This window comes from Salmo salar, chromosome 02 (assembly GCF_965601325.2).
Source record: "Salmo salar chromosome 02, fSalSal1, whole genome shotgun sequence".
NCBI lineage: Eukaryota > Metazoa > Chordata > Actinopteri > Salmoniformes > Salmonidae > Salmo > Salmo salar.
The window spans coordinates 26,249,196-26,266,214 of NC_138292.1; the positions used below are offsets into that span (position 1 = coordinate 26,249,196).

The 17,019-nt window shown below is 45.2% G+C and overlaps 1 protein-coding gene across 2 annotated transcripts in view; it reads left to right on the top strand.

Annotated features, from left to right (window-relative positions):
* The window catches only part of kmt2bb (lysine (K)-specific methyltransferase 2Bb), an 86,638-nt gene that overhangs the window by 58,703 nt on the left and 10,916 nt on the right, over nucleotides 1–17,019 (top strand). For both annotated transcript variants that reach the window (XM_045701009.2, XM_014156395.3), the window contains exons 15-30: nucleotides 1,453–1,637; nucleotides 1,961–2,062; nucleotides 2,216–2,326; nucleotides 3,063–3,139; nucleotides 4,298–4,533; nucleotides 4,641–4,795; nucleotides 5,003–5,140; nucleotides 5,297–5,455; nucleotides 5,555–5,672; nucleotides 5,784–5,862; nucleotides 5,959–6,119; nucleotides 7,383–7,526; nucleotides 7,670–10,949; nucleotides 11,569–11,678; nucleotides 11,813–11,950; nucleotides 12,248–12,500. In XM_045701009.2, coding sequence (XP_045556965.2) covers nucleotides 1,453–1,637; nucleotides 1,961–2,062; nucleotides 2,216–2,326; nucleotides 3,063–3,139; nucleotides 4,298–4,533; nucleotides 4,641–4,795; nucleotides 5,003–5,140; nucleotides 5,297–5,455; nucleotides 5,555–5,672; nucleotides 5,784–5,862; nucleotides 5,959–6,119; nucleotides 7,383–7,526; nucleotides 7,670–10,949; nucleotides 11,569–11,678; nucleotides 11,813–11,950; nucleotides 12,248–12,500 — 5,446 coding nt within the window. The remainder of the gene's footprint in view (nucleotides 1–1,452; nucleotides 1,638–1,960; nucleotides 2,063–2,215; nucleotides 2,327–3,062; nucleotides 3,140–4,297; nucleotides 4,534–4,640; nucleotides 4,796–5,002; nucleotides 5,141–5,296; nucleotides 5,456–5,554; nucleotides 5,673–5,783; nucleotides 5,863–5,958; nucleotides 6,120–7,382; nucleotides 7,527–7,669; nucleotides 10,950–11,568; nucleotides 11,679–11,812; nucleotides 11,951–12,247; nucleotides 12,501–17,019) is intronic.

Below are 17,019 nucleotides of genomic sequence, written 5' to 3' on the forward strand. Positions count from 1 at the left end.
TGTGTAACAACAAAATGTGGAGAAAGTCCAGGGGTGTAAATATTTTCTGAAGGCACTGTATCTCTATTAAGGCTGACCCCATTAAGTGGACTGGTCGATTTGTTTGGTCGATGGGCTATTGGTCGACTGAGCTTTCTTTAGTCGAACAGTCCCAAATGTATGTATTTCTTCATGGTGCACAAGCCGGCTATCTAATTCGCGCCTATCTCAGTGGACTGCTCCATTGCCGAGGCCATGAGGATGGCACAGCCCATAACTCCAAAACGTGCTACTGAAATTGTAAATGGTTACATTATGTAACAAAATAATGGTGCAACGCTAATAAATATTATTTTATAACAAACGCGCTTTCTCCCGCGATGGATAGTGGTTCTGAAATGTAAACTGCAGTGCGCCGTTGAATTGGTGACTTTTCCCCCTATATGTTGCTATGTGCATAATAGCAAAGTTAACCACCATGTTGGTGTTGAGAACAATGCGGTGGAGGCAGCAGCTGAATGAGGAGATGAGGAAACAGGTCTTGCCTTAATTGTCTTAAGAAAATTGAGGGGAAACACCAACTTAATTAATGAATAGCCTAACTGTTAAACATGCCTGGTTTTATAAATTATCCATATACAGTACCAGTCAAGTTTTAGAACACCTACTCATTCAAGGTTATTTTATTTTTCCTATTTTCTAGATTGTAGAATAAAAGTGAAGATGTCAAAACTATAAAATAACACATGGAATCATGTGGTAAACAAACAAATGAAAATATATTTGAGATTCTTCAAAGTAGCCACCCTTTGCCTTGATGACAGCTTTGCTCACTCTTGGCACTTTCGAGTTTCTTTTTCACATCCATTTTGCTGTCAGGTGTTCGGAGTTTGTTAAAACCAGTTTATTGATGTGATTATGATAGGCTATAGGCCAGGTCCTATTGGTCATATGCATACATGTTTCACATAAAGAGAGCAAGGGTCTAGGGAATGTTTTTCCTTAACAAATGTAGGTATTTCGGTGACAGAACTTTTCAGTTTAGAAACGAGTAAGAAACGAAATCGCTGTTATGTTGCAGCTTTGGCACAGACAGCGCGATAAACACTTGCTGTGGTGTCTGTTTGCTGCACCAGGGAGGAGAGACTTGCTGTCATTTGTTATAAATGTTTTTACTCCGCGTGGCCAATGGGCTCCCTCCCTCATGAGTAATTTGTCTTAATTATTTCATCAAACATTGCGCTTAAAGCATCAGACACTCTCAGTGCATATAGTTGATTTTATTAAAATGCATAGTGTGTCTATATTTGGAAAAAATTTGTTTTACAATTTTGATTGGTCTAAAGAACAGACAACCACTATCTGGGACAGCCCAAATCTGAGTTTATCACATGCTGTTATCTCCCATGCTTTTGATGTAGTGCGAAGGAATGGTTCTGATGGTTGTCCGTCTCTCTCCCTCCTACCTTCCAGGTGACCTGTATGAGATTTTGTCCAGCCTGCCAGAGAGTGTGGCTTATTCCTGCAGGCCCTGCAGCCAGTCCCAGCCCAGCGCCTGGAGGGAGCTGCTCCACATGGAGCTGAGGGCTGGGGTAGAGAAGGTGCTGGCCTGCCTGCTCACCTCCACTCTCACCCAGCACCTCATTGCCTGCTCACAGGTGGGAGATACCAGGCCATACAATTCTTACCACAGGATGCTAAATGAGACCGGATGCGCAGGCTGAAAATAGCAGCAGGCTTTTTAACACCTATCATGACTTGTAGTCAAGTTTTGATTTGGCTTTTCTGAATAAATAATTTCAAAGAACGAGTGCAACGACTCTCTCCTCTCTTTTTAAAAGTTTATTAGCTGATATTAGATGTACATTTACAGACTGAGATCTGCTAGGACTATTTGCCTGTTCTTCTTGAACTGTTGCACATAAGTGCTTGTGTTGTTTCTCTGTAAAATACTAAATTAGTCCCTATTCCCCTCCTGTAGTGTGTGACCCAGGTTGACCCTGACAGTGGAGCGGAGGGCCAGCCAGCCTGTGACCTCCGTGCTGTGGGCAAGAAGTTTGACAAAGGCCTCTACACCACCCTGGTCAGTGTCTGTCTATATAGCATCTGAATTGGCAGGACAGGATCTCTTCTACATTGAAACTCTGATTTGAAGGAACATTTTCAAAGGAAGATGAATGAGTAGTGTCAGCTAAATAACTGTGTTTGTATATTTCTATGTCTGTTGATGTTGTAGAAATCGTTCCATGAAGATGTGGTGCAAGTAGTGCGGAGGCGTCTGGATCATGAGGAGTCTCTCCCGGAGGATGAAAGGCCCACAGCCTTGGCCCGCTCCTACTACTTGAAGGTAATGCTGATTACTCTGACAGCAACACTCTGGGAGGAAAACTCTTTACATAGGCAATTGTACAGTACAAATCAGAAGTATTTACTTGACCATGTAGCTACAAGCACAGTACTTTGAGTATGACAGAAAACAGTTGGTTGAACTACAAGTCTTCTGCAATGTTATCACGTTTTTCCTGTACTTTAGTTACATAAACACAACCTTTTTGTTAAAAGCACACACACAATAGTAAACGGATATACAAATGTTCTCACTACTACACTTGGCTGCACTTTGAACACAGCTGTTTACGCTCATCTTGCTCGAAACATTCTCAACTTATTTTTGAAGTATTGTGTATAGACTGTACGCACTAGTTTAAATGTTTCATAAAGTTCAATATCAGAAGTTAGACAACAGACAGTTGAATACCCTCATCCTAACGCAATACATGGTCTGTACTCAGTCAGTGATATCCGTCGTCAGTATATTTCTTGTGGTGTCTGCTGTTCCAAATGGTTGTCTAGTCAGCAGAACAGTATGTGATTGGGAATGAGTTATGGGGCTCTGTAGGGCTGTGGTTCTGGTCATGACTCCCCTGGTGGTCATAGTTTCACTTGGTTCAAACTAAAGTCATAGAAGATGGTTGAATCCAAGAACATTTGGAATGTTTATTGCAAAGAAAAAAGCACTACATGTTGTAAAATGGCCAACAGAGGAGTGTAGATTCACCCTCTCCTCACTGTTCTCTCTGCAGCTTCTGGAGGAGGTCTTCAACTGGTTCAACAGTCAGGACCCCAAAGTGTGGGACCCCCGATCCAAAGACCTGCCTATGTGAGTAGCAATCTGCTCCTTAAATCTCCTAGTCCAGGGTATCTCAACTGGTGGCCCACGGGGATTTTATTTCCCACGCATAATAGAGAAATATGGGGTTTTGTACCAATGTAAGCAGGTTTTGAAATGATTGTTTTAGTGAAATGATATCTTTTTGGGCTTCTTGCAATCATTTTGCAGTCTACAAATTATGTGTAATTATGTTCCAGCCCCCTGACCATCTGTTCAAGAGAAAATCGACCCGCATCTGAATCTAGTTGATGATCCCTGTCCTAGTCTGTTAAACCTGGTTTTTGTTATGCTTGTGAACTCGGCGAACGATTTACCAAGGCTCTTAGAAGGTTATCTGTCTGGGAGTTATTTCTCAGACATTGGGATTTGGGGATTTAACACTTAGGTTGAAGAATTTGCCATGTCATCAGATATTGACTCATATGATTTATATGAAATTCCAGTTTAACGTTGGGTTGTGACATATTGCTTCACTACTTCCCTGCAGGGATTTATGTATTTTCCCATGAAGTAGCATAACCTTACATTCAGTGGCGCAACTGTTTTATGGTTTGCCACACATTTGTATGACTCCCCTGGTGTTCACATCCTGATGGGGAAATGAGACGTTGATTTGAATTGTACTGTGAACAATTACCTTAAAGTGGGGGAACAGTCATTCAAATCCAATGTGACAGGAAGTTACAGAAGTTAGTCTTATTTTCTTCTTCCGTATGTTAAAGCCAGGACAAGTCCCCCTCCTCTTCCACACATTCCCAGTTCACATCTTTCCTTCCCTGCGATGGAAGACACAGAGTAGTGACTTCATTTAGCTCATTGTATGGTGATGCACAGAGTGGTAAAGGAAGAGTGGCTCAGGACCTGCCCTGTCTGTCACCTTATCTTCTGGGGGAAAGATTGATTAATAAACATGAATTGTTTCTTAATGTAAATGAGTGTAATCATAATTAGCTAGATGTGAGCCACTGTCTCAGTTGTATGCTCAAAGTCAAATCCTAACTTGAGTAACTGTGTGCATGTAACTCAGATGTTTGCCTAAACCATCACAATTTGAGTTTCGTGCAGGTGTCTAATAGAGAACTTGACTTCCTCTTCTTTCATCTCCTCACCCCTCCATTTCTCCATCCATTCTCTTTCCCATTGCAGTGGGATGCTGTCCCATGCGGTTCAGCCCCCCACCACTGAGCATGTGTACGCCCAGTGGCGTGAGAGGGAGGAGCTAAGGTCCAGGGCCCCTCTCGGGACCCTGCAGACGGAGAACGTACCACGCCTGGAGGTGAAACAAGAAGAGGTGCCTCACCCCACCACCCCACTGATCACAGAGCCAACCAGGGGCCTCCACTTCAGAAAAAACAGGGCTTTCAGGCTTAATAAACTCAAAGGTACTTTACACAACTGAGGGGAGGAAAAACAATGAGAAATAAAATATTGAATCAACCAATTTCCTAAGGGAATTGTTTTGGTTTGATGTCTGGCGTTTGTCCCTCAGGGAAAAGGGGAAGAGCCGGACGGCAATCCATGTCTGAGGGACGGCCATTCAAGTCTGAGGGACGGCTGTCCAAGGCTGACCTAGACACAGGGTGGTCCAAGGACGACGGGAGGCAATGCTCACTGTGCCAAAAGTATGGAGATGCTAAGTCCAATGTGAGTAAGACTGAAACTAGGTTTCAGAACACTTCTGAGCAGCATGGTGGAAAGAAACACAAACCGCACTCTGACTTCAGAGCACTAAGCCTTCATACCCTTTTTCAACATAACAGCCTTTCACTCACAGGAAATTAAGTCAACCAAATCCACAGAGTAGGTAACCCAGCAGTTCTGTATTTCTAACCTCCTCCGTGTGTTCCTCAGGAGGCGGGCAGGCTGCTGTACCTGGGCCAGAACGAATGGGCTCACATCAACTGCTCCATGTGGTCCGCCGAGGTGTTCGAGGAGGACAATGGCTCTCTGATGCACGTGCACAGTGCCGTCGCAAGGGGGCGCTTCATGGTGAGGCTTCACTTTATTTTTGCAGTGACATTCTTGTTTTTCCGGCAGCTGTAGTTTGTGTATCTTTGTCCAACGTCCATCATCTCTCTCAAACTCATTATCCACCCCTATTCTCTCCTCCTGGACTGATCTAACCTGTCTCTCTTGTTTCCGCAGCGCTGTGAGCGCTGTAACCATACAGGTGCCACAGTGGGCTGCTGTTTGACCTCCTGCCAGAGCAACTACCACTTCATGTGTGCCCGCTCCCGCAACTGTGTATTCCAGGATGACAAGAAGGTCTACTGCTACAAACACAGAGACCTCATCAGTGGCAAGGTAAAGTCCTGGGACTACTCAGCAGTGGGACTGTTGTTTTTTTTAAACATGTGAATCAGTTTCCTCACGCATGTGTACATTGTTCTTGTTCCATTGCAGATCATCACCGGCCAAGGGTTTGAGGTGAATCGGAGGATGTACGTGGACTTTGATGGGATCAGTCTTCGCAGGAAGTTCTTGACCGGACTGGAGCCAGAAAACATCAATTTGATGATTGGTATATTTTCTCGACACATTACATTGTTATTTTTAGCTCACTTGAGTATAAGTATCACAGGACTGGTCATGGGTTTTTCCTAATCTAATCATTGTTATTTTCTGAATTCAGGCTCTTTGCAGATTGAAAAGCTAGGTATGCTGACTGAGCTGTCTGCAAAGCAAGGAAAACTCTTCCCAGTGGGTTACCGGTAAGTAGCAGAAATTCATAATTAATAATGAATCAGAAATTGGCATGTTTAGACTTTTTTTATGACTTCCTTCCTTTCAACTCCTCCTCTCCGCAGGTGTTCTCGCTGGTACTGGAGCACGGTGAACCCACTGCGGCGTTGCAAATACACGTGTACGATCCGTGAGGTCCGACCGCCGGTCCCTGAGAAACCTGCTGAAGAGATGCCTGACAAGGGAGAGAATAGCACTATAGCACACAGCCCCTGCGCCCAGTCAGGTGAGAGTCCTGGTAACACAATACTGCATCAAACCCTCACTACTACACTGAACAAAAATATAAGCGCAACATGTAAAGTGTTGGTGCCATGTTTCATGAGCTGAAATAAAATATCATAGCAATTTCTATACATACAAAAGCTTATTTAGCTAACATTTTGTGAACAATTTTGTTTACTAGTAATGTATAATCCATTCACCTGACATGTGTGGCATATCAAGAAGCTGATTAAACAGCATGATCATTACACAGGTGCACCTTGTGCTGGGAACAATAAAAGGCCACTCTAAAATGTGAGTTTGGAGCGTGCAATTTGCATTCTCACTGCAGGAATGTCCACCAGACATGTTGCCAGAAAATTGAATGTTCAGTTCTCTACTATATGCTGCCTCCAAAGTTGTTTTAGAGAATTTGGCAGTATGCCCAACCGACCTCACAACTGCAGATCACGTTGTATGGCCACGTGTGGGTGAGCGGTTTGTTGACGTTGTGAACCGAGTGCCCCATCGTGGCGTGAGGGTATGGGCAGGCATAAGCTACGGACATCGAACACAATTGCATTTCATTGATGGCAATTTGAATGTACAGAGATACTGTGACACGATCCTGAGGCCCATTGTCGTGCCATTCATCTGCCGCCATCACCTCATGTTTCAGAATGATAATGCACGGCCCCATGTCGCAAGGATCTGTACACAATTCCTGGAAGCTGAAAATATCCCAGTTCTTCCATGGCCTTCATACTCACCAGACATGTCACTCCTTGAGCATGTTTGGGAAGCTCTGGATCGACGTGTGCAACCGTGTGTTCCAGTTCCTGCCTCTATCCAGCAACTTCATGCAGACGTTGAAGTGGAGAGGACCACATTCCACAAGCCACAATCAACAACTTGATGAACTCTATGCGAAGGAGATGTTGCGCTTCATGAGGCAAAAATAGTGCTCACACCCGATACTTTTCTGATCCACGCCCCTATCTTTTTTTTTTTAAGGTATCTGTGACCAAAATATGCATATCTGTATTCCCAGTCATGTGAAATCCATAGATTAGGGCCTAATGAATTTATTTAAATAGCCAGATTTCCTTATGAACTGTCATTCAATGAAATCTTTGATATGGTTGAATGTTGCGTTTCTATTTTTGTTCAGTATAAATATTAGTGTGAATATGTGACTGTTGGCTTTCTTACACTGCAACGTGAATATTAGCAAGACTTAGATGTGGCATAGGAAACAGAGTTGTTGTTGTTGCTTCACCTCTAGAATCTGATGCCCAAGAGGTTGACGTGGCACATTCCCGACCCACTACTCCCAGCTTCTCAGCTCCACTCCCTAAACCTGACCAAGGGGCAAGGCCCAAAATCAGGAGACCAGCTGGAGGACTGTTCCGGCCTCTGCCCTCCCCAGGTAACTGTTCCGTGGTTGGCTGATGTTGTTTATAAAAAACAATTGTCAGGTTTTGAGTGATTTCTAGATATTACACAGAAAGCATTAATTGTTTGTGTGCCGTTCAGTTGTCTCACTGCTATCTGATCTATTTTCCTCTGCAGGAGCTACCAAGTCCAAACCCCACCACATCCTGACCATCAGTGACCTGGAGGAGACACGCAGGCCCCGTCGCCACAGCCCCCACTCCCAAACCCGCAGGGACATGTCCTCCCCACCCCTGGGCTGTCCAACTGGATCTGGACTAATCACCCTCCGCACTGGGGGCTCCATGCATCCCAAGGCCTCCGTACCCACCTCTCCGCTGTTTCCCCTCGGTGCTACTGATATCCTGCTGACCTCTCCCTCTGCCCGCCCTGTCGGAGGTCGAAGTGCTTCCTCTGCTCGATGCCCCGGGAACATGACTCACTCTACTTCAGGACTCTTTCCCCAGCCACCGTGGGAAGACAGTGTGGGCAGCTTCCCTTCCCCTTGCCTGTCACTCTCCCCAACCGTCCAGCACTCCAATAGACCCAGGCTGTCTTTTGACCTGAACCAGGCAGACTCAGTTGAGGTACCACACAACTTCCTGGCCTCCCCAGAACCGGAGGATAACCCTGTATCTAACAGCACCTCACCACTTAGGGGCTCTTTCATACCATTCCACAGGGACTCTGACGTGGCCATTGTCTCCGAGTTGAAGACTGAGCTTGAGATTGAGGAGACACTAGTGAATGAGGGAGTGGCCATGAACTGTGGCGCCCAGATAGACGTGGAGGGCGACGACAACCAAGAGGATTTCTGGGAGCCCGAGGTTCGCAAGAGAAAGACTCGTACAGCCCTGACCCGCTCAGCTGCATCCACCAGGCAAGACTGGGGGAACACTTCTTCTGATGAGGACATGGAGCACTATTTTGACTTCTCGCACACTGTGATCAGTCGCACAGGCTCCAGGGACCCACCCCAGGCTCCTGCCTCTCCCTCTTCAAGATCTATCCCTCAGCTGGACGGTGTGGACGATGGGACTGAGAGTGATGCCAGCGTGACAACCACAGATGGGGCTCAGAAACTGAAGAGCGCCAGTCAAGTTCAGAACCCAGCTCAAACACATGTTCCGCCTGAAGTAAAAATGACAACAAATGGTCTAAGTGCAGACTCTGGAAGCCCTGTCCCAGATCAGTCACCCCTTAGCAACCCTCCCGAGTCTACAACCAGAGTTGAACTCCCTGCTACAAAACCTCCCCCAGCGTATAGACCCCATGATCCATCCAAAGCCTTTAATGCCACACAACTAGCTAGGACTGAATTGGACAGTGTGACCCTTGCACCAACTGAGATCTCACCAGAAGCTCGAAGACCAGATGCAGTGGACCCATCCACAACATACAGCCCTGCTGATGTGAATACTACTCCCCTGCAGTTATACACATTCCCAACTCCTCTAGAGAAACAGAACTCAGTCCCCTCCTTAGAAGCCCAGGAACCAGTGCTGATTGCACCCCTTCAAGGAACTCTGCCGGACGTTGTCCATACTAAGGTGCCTGATACGGTCTACCCAGAGGATTTATTTCAAGGTTCCATTCTAGACTTTGTCCCTGGGGCTCCACTTGTTCTTGAAAGGTGTGATCCTCCCTCCCCCAGCACCTGTTTCACTGAGCTGGTCCCTGTCCAGGTTGATGCCCCCATGGAAACCCATCAGCCTCAAGACCCAAAAGACCTCTTCTTGGATTCTAACAGTGGCCACTTTGTTTCGCCCACAGATGGATCTGCCATTTACATGAACCACTTGACAGAGAGTTCACGAGATCCATCGTTGAGCAGTAGTCAGGGCACCCTGTTGGAGCTTCTTCAACCCTCTTCTCTTATCTCCTCAGACTTCCCTAACCCCTGCGTAGCCCGGATGAACCCTTTACAAATGAGTCCCTCTGTGCAGTTCTCTTTGCCTGGCTTTAACCCTTCAAGGCCACCTCTCACTAGCATCTCGCTACAACCCCTGACATCCTCCCAAGGGCCAACAGTCTTGCCGCCCATGGAGACCTTTTGTACCAAATTATCAGCACCTATTCCAGACAGTGCCCTTCCACATTTGTCCTCTCAAATTGATCCCATTTTATCTGCAACATCAAGTGTCAGTCTCCCATCTTATGGATCAGTCTCTCTGCCTATATTCTCCACACAATCCCAGGCCATGGTCTCCACAGCAATTACCATTGTATCCTCCTCTCCCTCCATATGCTCTCTCTCCGATGCTCTATCCACCCAGTGTCACCCCATGCTCTCTTCGCTTCAGCCCTCCTCTGCCCCTGTGATGATTAACGGATACAGCTCCACGTCTCTGCAGAAGGAAGCTGCCATGGGACACACCATCTCCATCAACTTCTCCACCCCCAGGCCGCCACTGGAGCCCCAACAGACGCTGTTACCTCAGGGACTACCTGGCCACGCTATCCTTACTGTGAAGGAAGTGGGTGGTCCTAACGTGGACCCTACACCTCACGTTCTGCTGGTCAACCGCCTGGGCCAGATCTTTGTGAAGAACCCAGAGAGCAACACCTTCCAGCTGCCCAGTCAGAGCTCTCCCTCCTATAACTGTGTCACTCAGATTGCCAGCCTCCTTCAGAGCAATGCCCTGTCTGCCACCTTGGCAGCAGCTGGTACAATGTCCACTCCAGTTACAGGGACTGCCATGCCAACCCATGTCCCTAGGATGGCCACGCCTGTGGTTCAGAACCCAGCTACCATCACTCAACTGCTCACTCATAACAGCAATGGGACAGTGGCAGCAACTGCGGTAAAGAAACCCAGGAAGAACACAAGCGTATCTGCAGAAGGAGCTATACCAGGGATGAAGAAAACCAGAAAGAAGAAAGAACCTTCCACAAATTCTAGGAGAAAGAAGTCTGACAAAGCTGCAGACCTGTTTGAGTTTGCTGGTCAGGACGGGAGTTCCTCCATGACCAAGACTGAGAGTGCACAAGCCATCATCAACCAAGCCATGGCCAGTAACTACACTCCAAACCGGACCGGTCCACGCATATTGAGTCCCTCCACATTCCGTAACAACCCTTCCCTGAAATCTGTGGTCCTGCCCCCAGGACTACTCTTCGAACCCGAGCCCGCAGCCACCACACTGTCTGTTTCAACACCCCGCCCTCCTCGCGCCCATGTCCGTATGAAGAGGGTGTCCTCCCTTTCAGATCGCATTGGTGCCACAAAGAAGTCCAAGACAGACTTCCTAGAGCCAGAGCCCCCTAGTGCTAAGGAGGACCTGTTGGTACCTAAAGACAGCTTTGCTGCTGTCTCCAGCAGGGCTGGGGGAGTTCGCATTAAAACCCCAACGGTGAAAGGTGTGCTGGACCTGGACAAGCTAAAGGAGGAGCACTTGAGTGACTCTGAAAGCACCAGGTTAGTCTTTTAGAACTTATCAGGGAAGTGATCTAATGAAGTGAGTAATGAGACAAAATGTACAAATATTATTTTCAATGAATAATACAAGAATAGTCATGCCTTTATGTTTAATGGCCGCTGAGTCTCTTGTAAAATTCATTTTTTATTAAAAGTGGTTAACTTGCTACATCTGCAACAATGCTTAAGGTCAGAATCATATTGAAATATTTTTTTTTTTCACAGTTGGCTCGTGTTTCCAGTGTGGGCCTCTTCTCTTTAGTGTCGATAAGATCATGTCTGGCTATTTTTAACCTTATTCTTAACTCTTCCTCTGACTATTAGTAACCTACAGTATGATATGACAAATGGAACAAGGCGTTTTACTCCTGAAATAGAACTGTTGATGTCAGTAACGATAAAGAGCAGGTCATGCATAGAAACCTTTTTTGGAATCATAACTGAGATTGTCATAACTGTCACCACTCATTTACCAATCTACAATACAGCTCCTAGTTTGCACTATGCTCTCCAATTGTCATCGCTGCATTTCTGCCTGAAAGTGTGTATCTGATACAGAGAGTGATATACAGCCTGTATCCAGTCGATTTCAGTGTTTCTCTTGTTGTATTCCTCACAGGCCAGGGCCTTGGGACCGCCTGTCTATACCTCGATTTGGGGGGGACATGGGTAAACAGAACTGTGACGCAGTGGGCCGCAGTGCCCTGACTGACTGGAATAAATACTCAGGTACTTATGTGTAATGGTGCCGTATGAACAGTATGTCTGTATGATGATGATGACTGATGATACTTCTTATACCTGTACAATGTAAACAAGTCTGCCTGATTTGAAAATACCCTGTGGTATTTCCATCCTGTCAGGTGCTCTATCATGCTCAGATGATGAGCTGCTGCCATCAGACGAGGATGATGAGTGCCCTCCCAGCCGAGACCAGCCCCACCTCCGCTTCGAGATCAAAAGCGATGACGGCTTCAGTGTGGAGGCAGACAGCATAGAGGGTGAGGTTTCAGGGAGGAAAGGGCAAATGAATAGACTGCATGTGTCTTATCTGTGGAGTGTTCGTTTAGAAAGAATTACATTTCCCAATACTCAAGGCAATGATTTCTGCACAAATACCCACTATTTCTACATATGACTAAACATAAGATTATGAAAAACACTTGTTCTCGCACTTGGCTAGAATTAACTTGTGTAATAGGCTAATTTCCATATGTATTACATTTGTGTGTTATGCTGTGTTACTCACGTCTTACTCTTCTCTCTCTCTTTCTCTGCCCCCTCCTTTCCCTCCTCAGTGGCCTGGAGGGCAGTGATAGACTGTGTCCAGGAGGCGCGGGCAGGGGCCAGGCTTAGGCAGCTGTCCTTCTCTGGGATGACAGGTACCCATATGCTGGGCCTGCTCCACGACACGGTGGTCTTCCTGGTGGAGCAGCTCCAGGGGGCCCGTCGCTGCCATAGCCACGCCTTCCGCTTCTTTAAACAGATCAGCCAAGAGGAGGACCTGCCTGTCAACCCCTCTGGATGTGCCCGCTCTGAGGTCTACCTCAGGTCAGTGTCCCTGTTTTCTGTTCACTTCTGGGGCCCTGGAAGTTAAATATAGAAATTATATGGGAAGTCATTATTTTGGAGTGTAATTTGTAAATTGAGTCTGAGTTGTCTTACAGATTGATCTTGTAAACATTTCACCAATACTTCCTAGGTATCATGAGTAGGTTTGCAAAGGGTCGGAAACATTGCGGGAAATTTCCGGAAATTTTCCATGGGAATTTTGCTTAAATTCATAAAAAAACTTTGCTTATAACAGTGAACCTTTTTTGTGGGATACATATAAGGCAATTCTAGGTTTTGTGACATATTTTGGTTAAACTATCCCCAATTCAATGGAATTGCAACCCTCTGTATGCACAGTGCATTCTACCATCACGTGCAGTCCACTGTTCCATCACATGTACAGCTGATTCTCAAGATCTTGCACACTAATGAGATGCTATTGTGCACACACTACTACACTGTCTGAGCCAAGGACAACATGCTTTCTGGTAAGTTTTGATTACAATACTGGGTGGGGTGAATATATTTTATGACATACATGGTTTTTTGTTAACTAGTAAATAAACTCAGCAATAAAAGAAACGTCCTCTCACTGTCAACTGCGTTTATTTTCAGCAAACTTAACCTCTCTAGGGTATGTGGGACGAACCTACTCAACAGCCAGTGGAATCCCGTGGCGCGATATTCAAATACCTTAGAAATGCTATTACTTCAATTTCTCAAACATATTACTATTTTACACCATTTTAAAGACAAGACTCTCGTTATTCTAACCACACTGTCCGATTTCAAAAAGGCTTTACAACGAAAGCAAAACATTACATTATGTCAGCAGAGTACCCAGCCAGAAATAATCAGACACCCATTTTTCAAGCTAGCATATAATGTCACATAAACCCAAACCACAGCTAAATGCAGCACTAACCTTTGATGATCTTCATCAGATGACACTCCTAGGACATTATGTTATACAATACATGCATGTTTTGTTAAATCAAGTTCATATTTATATCAAAAACCAGCTTTTTACATTAGCATGTGACGTTCAGAACTAGCATACCCACCGCAAACTTCCGGTGAATTTACTAAATTACTCACGATAAACGTTCACAAAAAACATAACAATTATTTTAAGAATTATAGATACAGAACTCCTTTATGCAATCGCTATGTCCGATTTTAAAATAGCTTTTCGGCAAAAGCACATTTTGCAATATTCTGAGTAGATAGCTCGCCAGCACGGGCTAGCTATTTTGACACCCACCAAGTTTGGCACTCACCAAACTCAGATTTACTATAAGAAAAATTGGATTACCTTTGCTGTTCTTCGTCAGAATGCACTCCCAGGACTTCTACTTCAATAACAAATGTTGGTTTGGTTCCAAATAATCCATAGTTATGCTCAAATATCCTCTGTTTTGTTCGTGCATTCAAGACACTATCCGAAGGGTAACGAAGGGTGACGCGCCGGCGCGTATCGTGACCAAAAATTTCTAAATATTCCATAACCGTACTTCGAAGCATGTCAAACGCTGTTTAAAATCAATTTTTATGTCATTTTTCTCGTAAAAAAGCGATAATATTCCCACCGGGAAACCCTGTTTTCGTTCAAAGACTAAAAATCTAAAATGGACTCTTCACGTGCACGCGCGCACCAGTCTCATTGTTCTCAGATCGACCACTTACCAAATGTGCTACTGTTTTTCAGCCATGGCCTGCAAAGTCATCATTCAACGTTCTGCCGCCTTCTGAGAGCCTATGGGAGCCGTAGGAAGTGTCACGTTACAGCAGAGATCCTCAGTTTTCAATAAAGAGAGTGTAGAAGACCAAGAAATGGTCAGAGAGGGCACTTCCTGTTTGGAATCTTCTCAGGTTTTTGCCTGCCATATGAGTTCTGTTATACTCAGACACCATTGAAACAGTTTTAGAAACTTTAGGGTGTTTTCTATCCAAATCAAACAATTATATGCATATTCTAGTTTCTGGGCAGTAGTAATAACCAGATTAAATCGGGTACGTTTTTTTTATCCGGCCGTGCAAATACTGCCCCCTACCCTAGAGAGGTTAACGTGTAAATATTTGTATAAACATAACAAGATTCAACAACAGACTAACAGAAATGGATTAATGTGTCCCTGAACAAAGGGGGGTTCAAAATCAAAAGTAACAGTCAGTATCTGGTGTGGCCACCAGCTGCATTAAGTACTGCAGTGCATCTCCTCATGGACTGCACCAGATTTGCCTGTTCTTGCTGTGAGATGTTACCCCACTCTTCCACCAAGGCACCTGCAAGACATTTCTGGGGGGAATGGCCCAAGCCCTCACCCTGCGATCCAACAGGTCCCAGACGTGCTCAATGGGATTGAGATCTGGGCTCTTCGCTGGCCATGGCAGAACACTGACATTCCTGTCTTGCAGGAAATCACGCACAGAACGAGCAGTATGGCTGGTGGCATTGTCATGCTGGAGGGTCATGTCAGGATGAGCCTGCAGGAAGGGTACCACATGAGGGAGGAGGATGTCTTCCCTGTAATGCGCAGCGTTGTGATTGCCTGCAATGACAGCAAGCTCAGTCCGATAATGCTGTGACACCCTGCCCCAGACCATGACGGACCCTCCACCTCCAAAGCGATCCCGCTCCAGAGTACAGGCCTCGGTGTAACGCTCATTTCTTCTACAATAAACGCGAATCCGACCATCACCCCTAGTGAGACAAAACCGCGACTCGTCAGTGAAGAGCACTTTTTGCCAGTCCTGTCTGGCCCAGCGCCGGTGGGTTTGTGCCCATAGGCGACATTGTTTCTGGTGAAGACATGCCTTACAACAGGCCTACAAGCCCTCAGTCCAGCCTTACTCAGCCTATTGCGGACAGTCTGAGCACTGATGGAAGGATTGTGCCTTCCTGGTGTAACTCTGGCAGTTGTTGTTGCCATCCTGTACCTGTCCCGCAGGTGTGATGTTCGGATGTACCAATCCTGTGCAGGTGTTGTTACATGTGGTCTGCCACTGCGAGGATGATCAGCTGTCCATCCTGTCTCCCTGTAGAACTGTCTTAGGCGTCTCACAGTACGGACATTGCAATGTATTGACCTGGCCACATCTGCAGTCCTCATGCCTCCGTGTAGCGTGCCTAAGGCACGTTCACGCAGATGAGCAGGGACCCTGGGCATCTTTCTATTGGTGTTTTTCATAGGACACTAAAGAGGCCTTTCTACTGACTAAGTTTTCATAACTGTGACCTTAATTGCCTACCGTCTGTAAGCTGTTAGTGTCTTAACGACTCTTCCACAGGTGCATGTTCATTAATTGTTTTTGGTTCATTGAACAAGCATGGGAAACAGTGTTTAAACCCTTTACAATGAAGATCTGTGAAGTTATTTGGATTTTTATGAATGATCTTTGAAAGACAGTGTCCTGAAAAGGGGATGTTTCTTTTTTAGCTGAGTTTAGTAGCCTACAGCAAAGTCTGTTTAAATAATTTCTAACTTGTTAACAGTTTCTGCTAGTTATACTTTGCTACCATGTGGGTTTTAGCTTGCTTGAGCCTGCTAACTGAGTGTTAGTTCACCTGTTTCTATACATGTTTCATTTTAAAACATTTATCTTACAAAGGAGTTGTTTAATCTAACTGCTTAACTATTTAACTGTACATGGAATTGAATTTCTTTTTTTTTTTACTGTTTTTTTTTCTAGTCTTTACAGGAAAATGCCACGTGCAATATCTGACGTGTGGATACATTTCACTGCAGCTAATGTAGAAGGAAAAACGGTGTACAGTTGCAAATACTGTGCCAAATCATATGTGAGGAATGCAACAAAGATGAAAAATCATCTGGCCAAGTGCATAAAGTTCCCTCTGTGCTCACAACAAGCAACCTTTGACAAAAGTCCCTCTACTTCTATTCGAGGTGAAAATGATGAGACACCCTATCGATAGCAACAGCTCATGGTCCACCTGGAATCAGAAGTTTTTTTCACTCAGTGGATTAACGTAGTCAGAGAAATGCTGATGAATGTCTTGTTCGAGCTGTGTATGCAACTGATTCACCTCTGATGCTCACAGGCGATGTGTATTGGAAGAGATTTCTGAATGTTCTTTGCCCAGCATACACCCCTCCAAACAGACATGCTTTATCTACTCATTTGCTGGATGCGGAGTTCAAGTGAAGGTCAAGCAAATCATAGAGAAAGCAGACTGTATTGCAATCATCTCTGATGGGTGGTTGAATGTTCGTGGGCAAGGAATAATCAACCTCTTACATCTAGACGTTCCGCTAGCGGAACACCTGCTCCAATGATAGGCGTGGCGCGAATTACAAATTCCTCAAAAATACAAAAACTTCAATTTTTCAAACATATGACTAATTTACAGCATTTTAAAGACAAGAATCTCCTTTATCTAACCACACTGTCCGATTTCAAAAAGGCTTTACAGCGAAAGCAAAACATTAGATTATGTCAGCAGAGTACCCAGCGAGAAATAATCAGACACCCATTTTTCAAGCTAGCATATAAT